Genomic DNA, 20006 nt, shown 5'->3' with positions numbered 1-20006 from the left:
AACTAAATGTAACTCGCCTTTTTCTCTCCCTGTGTTAATGTCGACTCCTTCTTTCTGGGACAAAGGGCTCTTAATTTGTATCCCAGCAGTGTGGTGCAGCATTTTGGAGATGCCCTACAATGATAAAAACTGCTTCATGCAGAATTGCTGGTACCATTATTAACTCTTCCCACTCCAGACCCCATATTTGGCCCAATTCCCTTGGCTGAGAAGGAGCAGTGATGTGGAAAGGCCTTTTTAATGCCAAACAGACCTTGCTAGGCTACATGGATGTTGCTAGTGTCTAGAGAGATGACATGGAGAAATGCATAAAACTGGAGGGAGAATAGATGTCCCTGTGTCTCATCAATTTCCCTTTTAATAGGGTGTGTTGCTCTGAGGAGATGTCACAGCCCCGGGGGGGTAGAAGACTGTGGCCAGCATTTATTGCGCAGTTCCAGCTCAAATCTAGCAGACAGGGTGGCGATACCGTCCCCAAACCGGGAACAATCCGTAGCCTTTTATTTTTTTGGTCAGAATGTACCAAAACCACATCAGTGATCACGCTCTTCAGACGTACAAGAGCATAAACTCTGGCAAGTCAAGTGTAAAAGTATAATAAGGCAGGCCAAGAAAGAATTTGAAGAGCAACTAGCTAAGGACAAAAATATAACAGCAAAAAAATTGTTTGAGTACATCAGAAGCAGGAATCCTGCTAAACAGTCAGTGGGGCTACTGGCTGATCGAGGTGCTAACGGAGCACTTATGGAAGACAAGGCCATTGTGGAGAAGCTAAAGGAATTCTTTGCATCAGCCTTCACTGCAGAGGATAGGAGGGAGATCCCCACATCCGAGCCATTCTTTTTAGATGACACATCTGAGGAACTGTCCCAGATTGATGTGTCAGTAGAGGAGGGTTTGGAACAAACTGATAAATTAAATAGTAATAAATCACCAGGACCAGATGGTATCACCCAACAGTTCTGAAGAAACTCAAATATGAAATTGCAGAACTACTATCACTTAAATCAGCCTGTGTACCAGATGACTGGAGGGTAGCTAAGGTAACGTGTGTTTTTAAGAGAGACTCCAGAGACAATCCTGGCAATTACAACTCGGTAAGCCTAACTTCAGTACCAGGCAAATTGGTTGAAACTATAGCAAAGAACAAAATGATCATACACACAGATGAACACAATATGTTGTGGAAGAGTCAACCCAGCTTTGGTGAGGCATGATTTCCCTTTACAAATCTATTAGAATTCTTTGAGGGGGGTCAACAAGCATGTAGACAATGGTGATCCAGTGGATACAGAGGACTTGGACTTTCAGCAAGCCTTTGACAAGGTCTTTCATCAAAGGCTCTTATGCAAAGTAGGAGCCATGGGATAAGAGGGAAGGTCCTTTTATAGAACAGTAACCGATTAAAAGATGAGAAACAAAGGATAGGACTAAGCAGTCTGTTTTCACAAGTGAGAGAGGTAAATAGCGGGGTCCCCCAGGGATCTGTACTGGGACCTGTGCTGTTCAACGTATTCATAAATTATCTGGAAAATGGGGTGAACAATGAGGTGGCAAAATTTGCACATGGGATAAAATTACTCAAGATAGTTAAATCCAAAACTGACTGCAAAGAGATACAAATGACTCTGACAAAACTGGGTGACTGGACAACAAAATGGCAGATGAAATTCAATGTTGATAAATGTAAAGTAATGTGCAGTGGAAAACATCATCCCAACTGGACATACAAAACGATGGGGTCTCAATTAGCTGTTACCTCTCAAGAAAGATGTTGGAGTCACTGTGGATAGTTCTCTGAAAAGATCAATGCAGTGGGAGCCAAAAAAGCTTGAAGAATATATCTTAATCCGTGGTACACCCACACCTTGAATACTGCTCGCCCCATCTCCAAAGAGAGATTAGAATTGGGGAAGGTGCAGAGAAGGGCCTGGAACTCTCATAGGAGGGGAGTGTAAGAAGAATGGAATAGCCTCTCTCTTTCCAAAGCAGACTAAGAGAGGATAGGACAGAGGTCTTATAAAATCGTGACTGGTGTGGAGAAAGTGACTAGGGAATTGTTATTTACCCCTTCACATAACCCAAGACGGGTCACCCAATGGAATTAATAGGCAGCAGGTTTAAAACAAAAGGCAGTACTACTTCACACAGTGCAGTCAGCCAGCCTATGGAGCTCGTTGCCAGGGGATGCTGTGAAGGGCAAAACTATAACGGGGTTCAAAAAAGGTATTCGATAAATTCATGGAGGACAGGTCCATCAATGGCTATTAGCCAAGAGGGTCAGGGATGCAAAACCATACCCCAGGTGTCCCTAAACCTCTGCCTGCCAGAAGCTGGGACTGGACGACTGGGGCTGGGTCATTTGATAACTGCCCTGTTCTGTTCATTCCCTCTGGGGCACCTGGCACTGGCCACTGTCAGAAGACAGGAGACTGGGCTGGATGGACCATTGGTCTGACCCAGAATGGCTGATCCTATGTTCCTTGTCCAGATTTTTCTGCTTTTTGCAGAAAATACTAGAAAGCAAGTGTGACTGAAACCCCGCCCCCCCCCCACCCCTGTGCCGATCTGCACAGCTCTTCTGTCTAGGAGCCAAGTACTTAGCTCTTAGCGCCTTTGGGTATTCATATTGTCTGTGCCCTTTTCCTGGCCCAGAGCTCTTGCACTCTCCAAACTTGACTGGGAATCGTCTCATCTGTGGTTGGAGAGGCTATCCTTGAGAATCAGACTCCTCTGTAGGTTGTACCTTACTAGTATTGTAATGCCTGGGGATCCCAATCAGGTGCCATTGCACTAGACACTGGGCACACGTGGAATAAAGACAGTCCCTGCCCCCAAAGAGCTGAGCGTATGTCCAGAAACAACAGGTGGAAGAAACAAACCGAAGCCCAGGAGAAGGTAACAGTGACGTGATTGTTAGGTGTTACAATCAGCACGCTGGCTTCCTGGCCTTGGAGAGTGGGGTAGGTATTTCATATAGGGATTCGTTGGTATTTGTAGCTGCCTTCACGTTTTGTAAAACACTGGCAATTGTCATCACTAAATCTGGTTGCTAAAACCTGTCATCTTGTGTGTTAACAATTAAATAGGATTTTAGTTCTTTTTCTTCTCCCAGGGGCCGGCTCAGATATCGCAGTAATGGGACATTGTATAGGTCGTGTGGTGCTTTCAGGGAGAGATCTTTGTTTAAACTAGGAATCTGCCTTGAACAGGGAGGGCAATCTTCTTTCTCCTTTTGTCCCCTCGCTCTGCAGCCTCAGAGTAGTGGGGGGAAATCCACAAATGTGCAACATCTGCCAGATGCTGCTTTTAATCAGGTCCTTGTTGTAAGTGAGAGATTAAATAGAAGTCACCTTAGTGAAACTGTTGAAGAGGTATAACCCCGCCTCCTCCCAGCAGTAATGGCGTCTGAACACGTTCCTGAGGTGCAATGTGTGATACCGTGGTAAGAGATTTTACCCAATATCAGGAGTGTCATGGGACGAAAACTTGTTTTGAAATATCCTAGCATTGACTACCCATCCATTTACATAACTCTGATCAATGGGAAAGGTTCTTGCATTAGTCATTTACATCTTCCATTTCTGTTGCTCTTTGTTACAAGGGATTATTTCACGCAATTTGTGTCTAATAAGCTTCGAGCTAGGCTGTATTTAGGCAGCAGCCAAAGCTCAACAAGTGAAAGCATTGAGTGTTTCCCTCTCTGATTTTTAACGCTCAGCATATTTGTACCAGTTCTTCTGTTCCTCTGCAGAATGGATGCACATTACCCCAAGTGTTTACACTGCAAAGTTATCCCTTTAAAGAATTCCTAAGGGAAATTCAAAAGGGGTTTTTTCTTTGAAACATTCAGTGTCTCTTTGTGTGTGTATGTGTCTGTAACTTGAAAGGAGGGGGGGAAGAGGAAAAAAGTGCTTTATCTGAAAAGAATCGCATCAGCTTCGCACTGATAGAAGCCGCTGTCGTTTCTTAAATGGCTTAACGCAGTCAAAAGGCAAGCAGACTTAAAACAGTGTCTTACACAAGGATCGATGGGTGGAACACACAACTGGTAACTGGGGGGAAAAAGAGAGTGAGCAAGAGATAACAGTAATGATTGCATGAGGGGAAGCTTGAGGGAAGCTGGTTCTTTGTAGTAGCTTCAGAGGTGCTTGGACTGATGCCTGAGCAAACTGTCCTCAGGAAGTCACCATTCCTGTAACTCTGTGGGAGATGGGGCAAGTAGATCAGGGAGCGATGGGTTAGAAGCTCCTGTCTGCATCACATTTATGGGAGGATTTTGGTCAGTTGGCATCTCTTGTCATTTCTTCAGCACAAGGGGGTTGTGTGAGAGGGGAAGGATCAGGGTGGAAGGTGGGGAGCGATTGGGGATGCGGGCCAGGGAGGGGGGATGATATGTCAGTTTATCGATCGCACCTCAGCCAGGAGAGCTGCAGGCGCAGTGCTCTGAGCAGGAGCGGCAGCGTGCTTAATGTGATTGAAAGGCAGTTAAAATGGCGGTGACCTTTTCAGGGGGAATTAGATTGCCTGCCAAGAGTGGTTAGAGGGAGTGATAACGCCAGCTTGAGGAAGCTGTCCAGTCAACTTCAAAGAGAGAGAGACAGAGACAGGAAAAGCAAGCTAGCAGCAAGTACCATTTAAACTACAAACCGCCCTGTCTGATAGAACAGAGATTGCTGTCCTCTTTAGATATGAAAGAATTGAAGAATTGTAGCTAAGTTCTCTCAACCTGCCCATTTCCCCCACCCTTCCCGTGGGCACAGTAGTGAGCCGCTCACCCAGTGCTTTTATGGGTTTCTTTTCCTCAAGCAGATCAGTTGCCTAGAAAATAATGTAGAGGGGAAGCCTTTGAATTCATTAAAACAGTAAGCAAGGCATTTTCAGGACAGGATACTTTCTAACGAAGATCAACCAGACAGGAACCTGACTAAGACGGATTGCAAGACTCTGAGGGGAAACCCATAGGGAGTATTTAATTCTCGAGTTTCTCTTTGTTTCCCCCCTTCTGAGATGGCACGGGATTTATAGCCAGCTCCAGTAATGTCCTTAAAAAGAGAAGAGAAGAGCCCGCCCCCACAAGCGGTCCCTGAGTACAGCATCAGTTAGTGTATGCAGGGGGCTTGATGAAGCCTGATATACTGTGACAAACCAAAGTCACTCCAGGGTGCTCATTTGCTTTGGCTCTTGTGTCGCATGCAATCAGTGCAGCTGCTTGAAAAGTGGAACTTATTAAAATACAAATGTCTGAAAGTTTCCAGTGGATTTCTGCAGTCCCACTGCCAGCTCTTGGTCAATCCTTGCAGTACCAAGACATGCTTTGGCAAATGTCGTTAGGACAGCCTTTCTGCAATGAATGCCGATCTGCTTGTCTGGAAACAAGGGGAAGCGCAGTTACAGTCGCTGTGGACTTCTCCACGGCCTGTGCTTTATTTAAATGTGCGTTGTACTGGAAGAGTGCAAATAAACATGAAGATGAGGTCTCCACCCAAATCATCTTGCACCCCAAACGAACGCACATGGGGGCTGAGGTGAACCATAAAGCAGATGATTGAACAACGCTCAGCACCTGTCTGGTAGCTCCATACTGATGGTTTTAAATTAGAATGGAATCTGAAGGCAGGCTCTAAAATCGAGGAGAAAATATGGATCTCTTGCCCTTCCAAAGCATTTTTTACCCCAAGATCTCAAAACATTGTTTCTCAACATCTCACTGAAGTGCTTATCATTCCTGTTTTACAGATTAGTAAACTGAGGCACACAGCAGTGACTTCCCCTGTGTCATGCATGCAGAGATCTGGCAGAGCCCCAGGGTTAGCACCTCCAATTCCTGACCTACACTCCGTCTAGCAATCAACAGCTTCTTCTGTCTCAACCAAAACCTAACCCCGCATACAAGATAGCCTGCAAAGATGATAAAACCCTGCCTCCCTCCATCTGTCCCAACGAGTTAAAGTTGCAGTTAAGGTCAAGCCAAAGAGAGAAGAAGCAGGGCAATACATTTAGAGAGACTTGGCAGTGACGTTGCTAGTGCATGAGTGGCGAGAGAGTGAAATTTCCCAGGAGACTGGCCAGGAAATGGAAGGTGTCTGTAGTGTCTTCAGAGTCCTCTGGATGAATGAATTAGTAACCAATATCGTTAGCCCTGTTTCTGCATTGACTAGACAGGGTACCCGCTGAGAGAGTAGAGCGGACCTGAAGTCGGATGCAAGAGTCACCAGCAGAAGAGTGCATGGAGGGGTATGAGGTCTTTAATCTCCCCCTCTCTCCTGATCCCGGCTTGAAATGTCCTTCTCTGTGTCACTTTTTTCCATCGCCAGCCTCCCTTTTGGCTTTGCCCCTCAATTAAAATGTCTTAACACCATATGTACATGTAATCAATTCTCACAATCTTTCATTGTTGCAACCCTTGCCCTCCCAAACTACTTTTCTCATCTTTTGCTTTTGTCTAAGACTCAAAGTTCTTCTGGGTAAGGATCTGTTGTCTAGTTCTGTGCGCTGCACTGGTGCTTTATATGTGCCCATCCCCAGTGAGCGCTCTTTCCAGGGACACAGTTCTTAATGCAGCTTCACACCACATCTCCAGCTCTACTGTGTAAAATGACATTTGTCTTTGCACTGCTCCAAGTGATGGAAAGTCTGAATCTTGCTTGCATTGACATTGGCTCTTGAGTGGGAGAGGCAGAACTTTGTCCATGAGGTGGTTCTTGATCTCAGAATGCAGAAAAGGACCAGTTTGTTGTGGACCCTTGTTATAAAAGTGAAATTAACAAGCAAGAGTTAAACTTTCCCAGAAGGGTTTTCTTAGTGTGTAGGAATAGAGGGAGAGGTCTGTTCAGTGGCCATTTCTGCCATAAAATAGCCAGGCAGTAGTATTAAAAGGGTTGGTTTTAATGAGGAGGACAGAGAGATAAGGGGAGGATGTGCTTAGGAATTGTCCAAAGCCCTAGCTTACACACACAGAGCGTTGTGTAATACACAAAAAGAAAAGGAGTACTTGTGGCACCTTAGAGACTAACAATTTTATTTGAGCATAAGCTTTCGTAAGCTACAGCTCACTTCATCGGATGCATGCAGTGGAAAATACAGTGGGGCAATTTTATATACACAGAGAACATGAAACAGTGGGTGTTACCATACACAGTGTAACCAGAGTGATCAGGTAAGGTGAGCTATTACCATCAGGAGGGGGGGGGGGGAAAACAACCTTTTGTAGTGATAATCAAGGCGGGCCATTTCCAGCAATTGACAAGAACGTGTGAGGAACAGTGGTGGGGAGGGGAAATAAACATGAGGAAATAGTTTTACTTTGTGTAATGACATATCCACTCCCAGTCTTTATTCAAGCCTAATTTAATGGTGTCCAGTTTGCAAATTAATTCCAATTCAGCAGTCTCTCGTTGGAGTCTGTTTTTGAAGTTTTTTTGTTCAGAATTGCGACTTTTAGATCCGTAATCGAGTGACCAGAGAGATTGAAATGTTCTCCGACTGGTTTTTGAATGTTCTAATTCTTGACAAAAAGAAAAGGAGGACTTGTGGCACCTTAGAGACTAACAAATTTATTTGAGCATAAGCTTTCGTGAGCTACAGTTCACTTAATCCGTTGCGTGCAGTGGAAAATAATTTTATATATTTTATATATAAATTTTATATATCATCATCATCGATAACCTTTAGCTCTCACATAGCACTTCACAAACATTAATAACACTCATTATGAAACACACTATGCAAAATGTATGAGATCAGTGCTCTGACTGTACTTAGATGCCTTTTTTAATGGGACACTGCAAAGTTAAAAATCTTTTTTCCAATTCTTCTAACCAAGGTGAAGCATATCCTAATACATTAAAGTTCAATGTACTCTTCAGCATTTGATGCAGTATGTTTACATCAATTTTTATAATGAAACTAGACTAGTCAGCTTCATTTTGGGGTTCTCAGTCAATGACCCAATGCATAGGGAGGGATTACATCTCAATAGACTGTTTATACTGTGATGGTGTTTGGTTGTTTTTGTTTTTTTTTTTTTAATTACAAGTTTCAGTTTAATATTAGTCTTTATCGAAATTTAAGAGAACCTAATTTTTGTGCTCAAACTGCTGTTTGTTTAAAGGGAGATGATCAATTAAACACTAATGTCTAATGATTTATCTGTCGTGTGTAACACCTAAGATCACCGTAGCTGGGAAGAGATTTGGAGGGGGAATATTCTCTCCTTCAACTTGCTCGGCTCATTTGACAGTGTTTTGAGGGCAGTCAGTTCTCCTGTTGTGTGTGAGTGGGTCTGTCACACAGCAACAAGGGAGGGAGAAAAATTAATTAAAATGGAAAAGTGGTTGTAAAACTACCAAAATTGGTAGGGACAGTCAAGGGGCAGGCCTAGCACCTGAAACTACTCAGTTGTTGAAATTGACTAGATTTCAAGTTGACAACATCCCTTTAAACTTCTATTTTCCTAGATGTTAGACATACAGTATAAGATCATCCAGTTCCATCTGCTGCACACACAGAGTTTCTCCCTCCAATCCATTTTTCTTGTGCTTGTCCAGTCCTGCTTTGAAATTCCCAGGCTTTAAGATAGTCATTTGATAATTTTTCAAACCGTCTGCAGTTTTGCTAGAACTGCAGCCTACCTCTTGGACTCTCAGGTCAAACTTCAGCCTTAACCACCAAGTAGCTGACTGACATGATTTTAATAGCATTTTAGAATACAGTTGTTAAGTCTGGGGCAGTGAGATTTTTCTAAAGGAAAAGCGCATGCGGGTCTCAATGGCTCTAAACAGCTCCTGTCTCTGCATGTCGTCTCTTATGCTAGGCGGTGAAACGCATTATCGAGTAGTGCCCGGAAAGTGGCTAACTGCGTTTGACACACGCCAACTCCCTGCCTCCACACTGGATAATTGCATTGTCAACTGTTCAGCAAAGTGGCAGGTGACACTGCAGCCCGATTGATTGTCCTAGCATTGAGGCTTCTAAGGCTGTCAGCTACCCAATCGATAGAGTTTACACAAGACACCGTGACTGCATCTGTAACTAATTTCAGTTTGAAACTCGCAAGACACCGCTATCCCTGTTCCCTGGCTTGTATTCTGATTCACTTGCATCCTCTCCCTGGGCTGGGAAGTTGCTTTTTCCTTTGAAAGTGCATCTTGGTTTTTTTGTTGTTGTTTGTTTTTTTTGTTTTTTTTTTCTTTTGGAGCAGCAAGTGAAGAAATCAATGGCGTGTTTTGTGGTTTCAGATTTGAGGGCATTACTGCACATGGCTAACTAGCATCTCCAGTTTCGCAATCAATAGGCTGATCAATTGATTAAATTAACACTGATTTTCTTTCTTCTTCCTGGCCTAGAAAAGAATTAGTTTGGAGTAGAGCATGCGGGTTTGGCTTATGAAATTTAGGCCTTGTTATTTCAGCCCGTGACTGTTTCCACCCACCCTCCTCCACCCACAAATAAAATCTCTCTGCCTATCATTACTTAAAGCAAATGACAATGGGGCCTGCGGCTGGCGATGGCCTTGGTAAGCCGGGGTGTCACTTTCAGCTGTTCACCAACCTCGCTGCTTCATGCTCGGCTGCTTTAGAAAAGGCATTCTCTTGGCTCCTCTGTGCTGCTTTATTATTGGCAAAGTTGCGACATTCCTGTGATCCCTGTCAGCGGTGCTTATTGATCCAGTGATGTGAATCTGCTTAGTGATTCAAGATTACTTTAATTCCCCTCGTCCCTTTTTTGTTTCCACCCTCTCTCTACGGGAACTAAAGCTTTCAGAGCCACCCTTCTTCGATCATGGAAATCAAGCCAATGGCTGCTAAGACCATGGTTCTGATTCTTCTTTTGTATTGCAGCAGTGGAGTTTGAATTGCAGCTTTCCAAATAGATGTGAGGCTGCAGGCTCGTCCCTCAGTGTGTTACACAGGCACAAAGCTCCAGGAAGCTAGGTAGGAATTGCCATATTGGATCAGACCACTGGGCTGAGTATCCACTTCACTGCCTCCAGCCGCAGCCTCCAGCTGATGCTTCACAGGGAGGCATGAAAGAAATCCCTGCGATTATTCCTAGCCAATGCCACAATGTGGTGTGCGGGAGAAAACGATTCCTTCCCAACCCCTACAGTGATCAGCTCGTGTCCTGTCCCATATGTTTGATTTCCCTTATATTGGCATGTATTGCTCCCAAATATTGTTAGTGGCCATAATGCTCTGCAGCCCTTTCTTTAAAATTATCTGTTCTTCTGGTTGTTAGTAAAGATCACTACAGGTCTCTAGGACACTGATTTTCAGTCTTGTGTCCAAACTGCACACTCTTACCTACCAACTTGGGGGTAACCTGGGAGGGATGCATCTACTGGACAGGTCTGTGCAGATGTGCTCTTCTGTGTCCATTTCCCTGATAAATTGCAATTTCATGTGAACTGGATTTGGATTCCTGACATCACTTGGAAATACAGTTCTGTCCTGCAAACAGCTTTCCATGATCTTGATATGTACATTTCCCCTGGTGAAAGTTGCTAGCAGAATACCTGTATGTTAAACCCTATGGTACAGGGGAGTAGAGGAACCATTTGACTGTCTGATGATCAGAGCCGGTGAAACATTATTGATCTGGAGAAAGATGGCTGATTAGGGTGGCCTCTTCTTCTGCTCCCCTTTGTAAAAAGAGAGAGAAAAAGCATTCTCTTTCCTTCCAATGCACTTTTTAAAAATAAAGCCATGTCTGTGCCATCTTGTCCTCTTAGCACTAGTTTGGGCTATTTCAGCAGCTGAGGAAATAAACCCGGGGTAGAGCTGTTCTTAGGAAGCCTGTGAGGGTCTGGTGGTGTCTCTGCATAAAATGCTTTTATTGCCTTCTTTGTTTTTGCTCTCCAAGGAGCCGGTGAGTGACATTTCTTTAAGAAAATAACAGTGTGTGTGCTAGAAGGGAGGGCTTTGCTGAAGTGAGTTATTGCAGTGGTTGGTGTTGTTTGGGGGTAATTACAAAACCTACGGTCTTGGAAACTTACGGGAAGCTTTTTCTTCCTGAACTTGTGGAAATTACTTGTGAGCAGCACAAAAGCTTCTCTTCCAGCCAACTCAGCCCCCATCAGGCCTGCGTAATACAGAGTTGTGTTTGGATTCAGACCCGCTTGTAAAATGTTTTATTTTTGAAGGAGGAATTGAGAATTGTATAACGTTCCTGACAAGCGTTCAAGCCCTCCCTCCTTGGAGCCCAGCAGCTAGAACACAGATCTCCTTCACGAGGGTGTCCCAAGCACTCACCACCTCGACCCCAGCCTACAACCCGGGTTTCATGCTTTGGGCTGTTGCCTTTCCCCGTCCCTCTGCTCAGTTAAGAATTGGATGGTGCAGTCCCTATCAGCTCAGCTTGCTGAGGGTCTGAGCAATGGAGATGAAAAGTGGGACCCTTCAGGAAGCGGGAATAATGCCAGGAGGGATTTGGTCCTTTAGAGTTCAGTCTCTGTTCTCTTTGCATACAGTGCCTAGCAGAGTGAGGTCATGGTCCCTGAGTAGGGCAGCTAGGCATTACAAGAATACAAATAACTACAACATGGCAGGGAGCACAGAACTGAAGGGTTAGTGTCTCCTGTTAGGTTTGCCTTTGTAGCACATACCAAACAAATATACTTAAAACTGAAAAAACGAGCTCACCCGCCGGAACTGAGTTGAGCGGTGGAGCCTGGGCCAATGAGGGCTTTGCCTACCCTGCTGGGCTATGGTCATCTCGATCTGCACAACTTTGCTTCATTCCGTTTCCAGCTTTGTCAGCCTCCAAGTAGGTTCAGGGTTCCTCCCTGCAAAAGCTGCTGCTGATACTGCAAACAAGTGAAGCAGCATACACTGTCACTTTGACCATCTGTTGTCAGCTCCTATAGGAGAAACACACAAGCTTGAATTCAGGTCCCTAAATCTATAATCTAAATCAGATATTCAGTTAATGACTTGGGATCTTAGTCAGCTTGAGTTGTATACCCTGAAAATGCTAGGTGAGCTGTACTCTGAGGGCATGTAGAGAGAAGTGGGATTTGAGGAAGGCCATGTGACATGCAATGTTGAAAAAGTCATTCCAGATACAAGGGGCAGTCTCCAGGCTCGGGAGAAGGCACAGGGGTGCTGTGGAAATTTGTGTAAGGAGAAATGAGCACTTTCTGCCAGATACCATCTTCATGTATAGGAGGCTGTGGGAAGCACTTCCATTTTCCTTTGAGCCTGCAGCCTGCATGGTAGCCAAGAAGCGTACGAAATAGGCCTCCTTGTTTTCACATTGCAGAGCTTCACATCCATATTTCAGTGCAGTGTTGCTTATTCTGAGCTCCTAGAATATTCAGAAATAACTGGATCTTGTGCTAAGGGCAGTTGCTCTGGGGCCAGCCAAAGTAACGCTATATACACCATTCCAGAGGGCTGCAGACACTCTAGGTAAGTGATCTTGATAGGTACATTCTGATTGATGGGAGAGTTTGTCTCCCAAACTGTCACATGGTTTATAAAGGTGCCACTCAACAGCAGTGCTGGAATTGCTTGTCAGAGCACCTGGCTACAAGAGCAATGGGGATAGGAGACAGAGCTGTAACTTTGTTTTTTTCTTGGCTTAATGGCCCCAGTGTCTGACCTACCTGCTCACTCTTGTTTGTCTGGCCCTTAAAGAGGCAGCTGGGATTAAGACTGTCAGAAAATTGCACTGCTTTAGCACCTGGAGGGTTAGTGTTATCACAGAGGGCAGCATATGAGTGTCTGCTGCAGACAGAACACACAGCATAAGCAGAAGAATGCTTCAGCTAGAAAATGGAATGATGTGGCAGGGTTCATTTTTAATCTGAAAGCAGTGTAATTACAATGCACTTTGGGCCTTATCCTACTCTCCTTTCTTGTATAATCCATGGCTTCTCATGTGAGTAATGGCTGCAGGATCTGGCCTCTTACGAATTCCCAGATCAAACATACACCTTAACTTTCAGGTGACCACGGTGACTTTATTAGCATGTTGGCATAAAGTTCAGTCCTCAGAACTGTCCTCTCTGTGAAGAGGAGAGAGGCAATGGTATTAAACCTCCTCTGTAGGTGGCTTTGCCGATAACCATGAATTACTGCCGCCTACAGACAACTAAGCCAGCCCAGAATAACCCCCTCATGTTCCATCGCATTGTAATGAGCCATAAATCAACTGGGTGTAACGACGTGATGTGGTGTCTCCTAGAGGTTCACATTTTGTTCTAGTACAACAGCCTCGATTTAAAAGTGCCACCAAGTACACCCTACGCTCTGCAGCCATCCCCACGGTCCATTTCATATTTTCCCTGTTTCTGGATGGCAGCCTGCCCATGGCAAAGGGTAAGCAGGAGTTGGGAGTTCTGAGCCCATTTTACACTGAGTGAGTTAGAAGCAGGTGTGATCCTATCAGGCCTTCCTTGCATTTAGTGGTCCTCTTGATCCATTTATAACAGCACTTGTCCAGAAATCTGGTTTGAATGAGCCTGAGATGAATAATTAATGTCAAGTGGTTCAGACGTCAAATATTTGAACAGCTGCTTGGGTGTTTTCACTGGCTTTGTGCAGGGAGGCAACACTAGAAAAGTTACATCAGGAGGGACAAGTTAAAACTCTGGCTTCAAACCCTGAGCTATCAGAACTGGCCTTAAAACTAACCTTCCCTTGGGTGAAACATGTTTGAAAGTGTGTGTGATGGGCCATTGGTTTCACAAGTTGATCTCGGGTCAGGTTGTGCGTTGCCTCCTATTCTCTAGCATTCTCCTATATAGTGGCAATTTCAGGATCAATGGTCTTGTTGTTCAATCTTGACACCTCTCAGAAACATGTTTTTCCCTCAGAGAACAGGAACCTGTAAATTTCTAAAACTGATCAATAGCATTACTTATATTTTGACTTGCCCACTAGGTATGGGGTTTGCTTTTGTTCCACAGACAGTAAAATACAGTTCCTGACTCAATTTTGTTGACAATGCATAATCTATAACCACTCACATTCTTGTTACAAAAATCCTGTCTCTTGTTTAGTAAAATTAGGTGAAGTTAGCATTGTGTGTTTGAGAAATACCTAAGGCAGGGTTACCTGGGATTAACCTCTGAGTGCTACCACTCCAGGCCCAGAACTGGGAGCCCTCAGCTGATCAGTCTGGAAAACATGCCCTCCAGCCTCTTGGCTGAATGCCCCTGTGCTGGAACACAGCTAAATGTTTACAGCGAGCTCTTGGTCTGAGGAGGCTGCCCTGCTTGCCGTGGCTTTCTAGCTATGTCCGATCATAATAAAGTATCTTCTTTCATAACACCCCTTCATGGCTTCCCACACCAGTCCTCCTCCTCCCCTCCCCACGAGGTGCTGTCCGGCCCCTGCTACCTGTCACTGCATCTGGCCAGCACTGCTCCCATTAGTACCATTAAACCAAGGTTTTCAAAAGTGAGTAGCAATTTTGGGTACCCAAGTTGATGTGGCTGGAAAGGGCCTGACTTGCAGGAAGCACTGAGTACCTGCCCCTAAACTGAGGCATCCAAAATCACTAGTCTCTTGGGGTTAGTCTGAACTCAGCTAGCACTAAAGAGACGACTAAGGGGGGATATGATAGAGGTCTATACAATCAGACTGGTGTGGAGAAGGTAAATAAGGAAGTGTTTTTTACTCCTTCTCATAACACAAGAACTAGGTATCACCCAATGAAATTAATAGGCAGCAGTTTTAAACAAAAGGAAGTACTTCTTCACATAACACACAGTCAACCTGTGGAACTCGCTGCCAGAGGATGTTGTGAAAGCCAAGACTATAACAGGGTTCAAAAGAGAACTAGAATAGTTCATGGAGGATAGGTCCATCAGTAGCTTTTAGCCAGGATGGACAGGGTTGGTGTCCCTAGACTCTGACTGCCAGAAGCTGGGAATGAGCTCTGGCTGTGTTTCAGGGCAGGCTCCGTGGGAGGGATAATATCTTTACTGTTAATGTGATAGTTCAGAAATGTTCTCTAGTGTTCTCCAAAGCTGGGCAGAGTCGGGAGCTAGCGAAGGAGTTATTAGTGCCATCATTATTAGCCTTAAAAAGGATTTCCCCTTGCACAAATGAGAGTTCGTTGAGGATGGGGTTAGGATTCTGAAATCAGATGCCTTAATATTGGTAAGCTACACCACCGAAGCCAGGCTGTGTACTCTTAAACTCTGACCATGAGCCACTAGACTATTTGGCTTGGACAATTTAGAAACCAAATAGAGGAGAACCTGCTTGTTTCCCCTGTGCGTAGCATCCTTGGAGAGGGACAGGCAGATAGAGGAAACAAAGGAGAAATTCCTTTTACACTCAATTGACCCCTGACACCACCACCGCAGCCCTCAGGCACTTGTTCCAAGTATTCATTATCTGGCTAACATTCAAATCTCTTCTGGGACTGGCCAAGTCACTGCTCCAGCTTTGCATGGTTTGTGTTTCCCACCTCTTCGAAAGAAAAATGAAGACCTGTACGTCCAAAGCTTATGGCCTTTGAGAAGTGATGGGCTACAGTAATGCCAGGTGCAGAAGATGGTGTTACTGGAGGTTTAATGTCATGCTTGTAAATTACCACTACATCTCTCACTGCGAGATCTCACATACTCAGGTAGCATTGAAAGAACATCCAGCTCTTCTGACAGGTCTCTCTTATTACTTTAAATCTTCTCCCAAACATTCTGATGAACTGAAAGAGTCGAGATTTAGTGGATGAGGCATTGCTGTGAGAGAAGGAAGCTTAGGATGTACTTTGGCCGCCAGCATACAGCGCGACTCAGCCTGTACTTGAAACGCATCCGATGGGCTTGGCTGGCAAAGGCAGTGCCCCAGCCAGGCTGCAGGGCTGGCCCGTATGCTTCTGAAAGCCGTGCCACTTATCACAAAGCCGTGCCTTGCTTTCAGAAGCAGGTGTTGGGTGCTGCACTTATCCAGGTGTCAATAATGGCAGTTTGGCAGCTCTGGTGAAAATTTAAAGCTGGTCATTGCTTTGGAGTCAGGGGCTGGTTGAGTTAATCTGGAGAGGTGATCCTGAAAACTGATGGAGTGCTAAAAGTGCCACTTTTTAAAGGCCCTCATTTTATACAGGGGAAGAGAAATATCAAGTCTTTTATAAACAAATTTTATTACCAGCTTAACTGATACGTTGTACATTCTCCGAGACTGACAGTGACATACTGCATTTGAGCAGTGTCCTTGGAAAGAGATCTGTATCCTGTCTAGCTCCCACTGGGAATATAGCCAGCTAGAAATACTGCTCCACCACCATGGGGGGGGGATCAGGGAGGGGAACACAGATCCGGTATTGACAGCATAAACTGGGTTGAGCGCACACTGGATGGGAAAAGAGTCAGGCCCTTGTGTTGTCAAGAGGGTGATTCGGGGGATGGAGAGACTTCTGTTTTTATGGGGAGCAATTAATAATCCTTCCCAAATTCAATATCCCTAACTGAAACACACCATCTCTTTCCTTCCTGGACGCATTCACACTGCACAAGAGGCCTTTGCTCTCAAAGCCCAATCAAAACTGGTTTAAGGAACACACTGACGTGAGCCAGAATTAGTGATCTGGTACCAAAATGTTTTGACTCTGCTACAGCCCTTCAAAATGGAGGGAGGATGGCCTTGTGGTTACGCATTGGGTTGGGACTCAGGACATCTGGGTTCATTTCCCAGCTCTGCAACAGACTCCCTGTGTGACCCTGGGCAAGTCACTTAATTATTCAGTGCCTCGGTTTCCCGATTGGTCAACAGAGATGTTGAATTGTAACTGTTTGGTGTAAACACTCTTGCTGTGTTTGTACAACGTTTAGTTCAAGAGAACCTGATCCTGGCTGGCATGCCCGTAAAGCAATTAACAACAATGCTCGAAGATGCTTCTTGCCTGTGTTGGCTCTCTCCTAAAGATTAGCCCTTCTTATGTGGCTTCCGAAGTACTTTCTACTAAGTATATGAGGGGGCTCAATCCTGTGAGAGCCTGGGCATCCTCAGCTTCCCTGGGAGTTAGTCAGGGGCACTTAACACTTCACAGGATCTGGGCCTATGCAGCACTTCATACTTCAACAGGGATTTTGCCTGCATGAGAAGTGCTCGTTAGCGCCCTTAACATTTGTGTGTTCCTTATCTGCTTCCCAGAAGTAGTTTTATTCTCATTCATGAGCATTTAATATTGGACAAAATTAAGCCAAGGACAACACTCATTACAGAAATGGGTGTTTTATTATCCTGGTGTCTGTTTGCCCCCACGGACAGTCCTCATGATGAAGATTCAATTCGCTATTTTCCACTGGCCTTATCGCCTCGTGTTTGGCTGAAATACCACGTGATGAACAAACTTAGCTACACCCACTAACTTATTTTGATGCTTGAGCTTTTGGCCATGAGTGAGAGAGACTGCCAGTTTCTGAACTACCCCCTATAATCCTCGAGCTCCTCTTTTTCCTTGCTACAAAAGTAAAGTTATGATGAGGGTGATGGAAATCTCTCAAATTCCCTTCATAATGGAAAATTGAACCATCTCCTTTCTGATGGACAGCATAAACCCAGGAAATGTCAAAGCATTTCCTGCCGATATGTTTATGTACTGTCCTGTTCCTAGAGAGGTCCCATGAGAGAGATCCAGAGGAGTCGGTGGCACTGGATCCTGCTGCTAATCTGTTCAAAACACATGACTGAGCTCTGAAAGATAGCCCACGCAGCCTAGCCTCCGTCCTAGGATTTCTTTCAAGGGATCTCCTGCTGTTGCTCTGTGAGATGTTTTGCTACGGCGCACTGATTCGTGATATAGTCCACCCATTTTATTCCCTCCAGGTTCCGGATTCATTATGTGCAGTGGCAAGGAGAATCCGGATAGCGACGCTGATCTCGACGTAGATGGAGATGACACGCTGGAATATGGGAAACCACAGTATCGTTTTTGAGAAGTTCTTACTCAGTGGAACCATAGCCATGTGTCTGATGCTTCTGACATTACGATACAGCATTGCTCCGTGTAATGCTAAGTGAGCCAAGCTCAGCCGCTGTGAGAAATGCCAGCAGCTCCCCACACCGCAGCTCAGATGTTCCTTGGTCCAGGAGCAGTTCCCAGTACTCATATAGATTCATAGATACTAAGGTCAGAAGGGACCATTCTGATCATCTAGTCCGACCTCCTGCACAACACAGGCCACATAATCTCACCCACCCACTCCTACGAAAAACCTCACCTATGTCTGAGCTATTGAAGTCCTCAAATCATGGTTTAAAGACTTCAAGGAGCAGAGAATCCTCCCTCAAGTGACCCATGCCCCATGCTACAGAGGAAGGCAAAAAACCTCCAGGGCCTCTTCCAATCTGCCCTGGAGGAAAATTCCTTCCCGACCCCAAATATGGCAATCAGCTAAACCCTGAGCATATGGGCAAGATTCACCAGCCAGATACTACAGAAAATTCTTTCTTGGGTAACTCAGATCCCATCCATCTAATATCCCATCTCAGGGGATTAGTCCTATTTACCCTGAATATTTAAAGATCAATTACTTACCAAAATCATATTATCCCATCATACCATCTCCTCCATAAACTTATCAAGTAGAGTCTTAAAACCAGATAGATCTTTTGCCCCCACTGCTTCCCTTGGAAGGCTATTCCAAAACTTCACTCCTCTGATGGTTAGAAACCTTTGTCTAATTTCAAGTCTAAACTTCCTGGTGGCCAGTTTATACCCATTTTGTTCTTGTGTCCACATTGGTGCTGAGCTTAAATAATGCCTCTCCCTCTCCTGTATTTATCCCTCTGATATATTTATAGAGAGCAATCATATCTCCCCTCAACCTTCTTTTAGTTAGGCTAAACAAGCCAAGCTCCTTAAGTCTCCTTCATAAGACAAGTTTTCCATTCCTCGGATCATCCTAGTAGCCCTTCTCTGTACCTGCTCCAGTTTGAATTCATCCTTTTTAAACATGGGAGACCAGAACTGCACACAGTATTCTAGGTGAGGTCTCACCAGTGCCTTGTATAATGGTACTAAAACCTCCTTATCTCTACTGGAAATGCCTCTCCTGATGCATCCCAAAACCGCATTAGCTTTTTTCACAGCCATATCACATTGGCAGCTCATAGTCATCCTATGATCAACCAATACTCCAAGGTCCTTCTCCTCTTCTGTTACTTCTAATTGATGCGTCCCCAACTTAATAACTAAAATTCTTGTTATTAATCCCTAAATGCATAACCTTACACTTCTCAATATTAAATTTCATCCTATTACTATTACTCCAGTTTACAAGGTCATCCAGATCCTCCTGTATAATATCCCGATCCTTCTCTGAATTGGCAATACCTCCCAGCTTTGTATCATCTGCAGACTTTATTAGCACACTCCCACTTTTTGTGCCAAGGTCAGTAATAAAAAGATTAAATAAGATTGGTCCCAAAACCGATCCCTGAGGAACTGCACTGGTAACCTCCCTCCAGCCTGACAGTTTGCCTTTCAGTAGGACCCGTTGCAGTCTCCCCTTTAACCAATTCCTTATCCACCTTTTGATGTTCATATTGATCCCCATCTTCTCCAATTTAACTAATAATTCCCCATGTGGCATGGTATCAAATGCCTTACTGAAATCCAGGTAAATTAGATCCACTGTTTCTTTTATCTAAAAAATCTGTTACTTTTTCAAAAAAAGATTAGGTTGGTTTGGCACGATCTACCTTTTGTAAAACCATGTTGTATTTTGTCCCATTTACCGCTGACTTCAATGTCCTTAACTAATTTCTCCTTAAAATTTTTTTCCAGGACCTTGCATACTACAGATGTCAAACTAACTGGCCTGTAGTTACCTGGATCACCTTTTTTTCCTTTCTTAAAAATAGGAACTATATTAGCAATTCTCCAATCATTCGGTACAACTCCTGAGTTTACAGATTCATTAAAAATTCTTGCTAATGGGCTTGCAATTTCAGGTGCCAATTCCTTTAATATTCTTGGATGAAGGTTATCTGGGCCCCCCGATTTAGTCCCATTAAGCTGTTTGAGTTTCGCTTCTACCTCAGATA

At 44.5% G+C, this 20006-nt stretch overlaps 1 protein-coding gene across 7 annotated transcripts in view; it reads left to right on the top strand.

Moving 5' to 3' along the window:
• Window positions 1-20006, top strand: part of RNF220 (ring finger protein 220) — a 337705-nt gene that overhangs the window by 276584 nt on the left and 41115 nt on the right. For all 7 annotated transcript variants that reach the window (XM_038412892.2, XM_038412891.2, XM_038412890.2 and 4 more), the window contains one exon: window positions 17784-17880. In XM_038412892.2, the coding sequence (XP_038268820.1) occupies window positions 17784-17880 (97 nt within the window). The remainder of the gene's footprint in view (window positions 1-17783; window positions 17881-20006) is intronic.

The sequence above is a fragment of the Dermochelys coriacea genome, chromosome 8 (assembly GCF_009764565.3).
Source record: "Dermochelys coriacea isolate rDerCor1 chromosome 8, rDerCor1.pri.v4, whole genome shotgun sequence".
In the NCBI taxonomy this organism is placed as follows: Eukaryota; Metazoa; Chordata; order Testudines; family Dermochelyidae; genus Dermochelys; species Dermochelys coriacea.
This window is presented reverse-complemented; position numbering and strand designations above follow the sequence as displayed.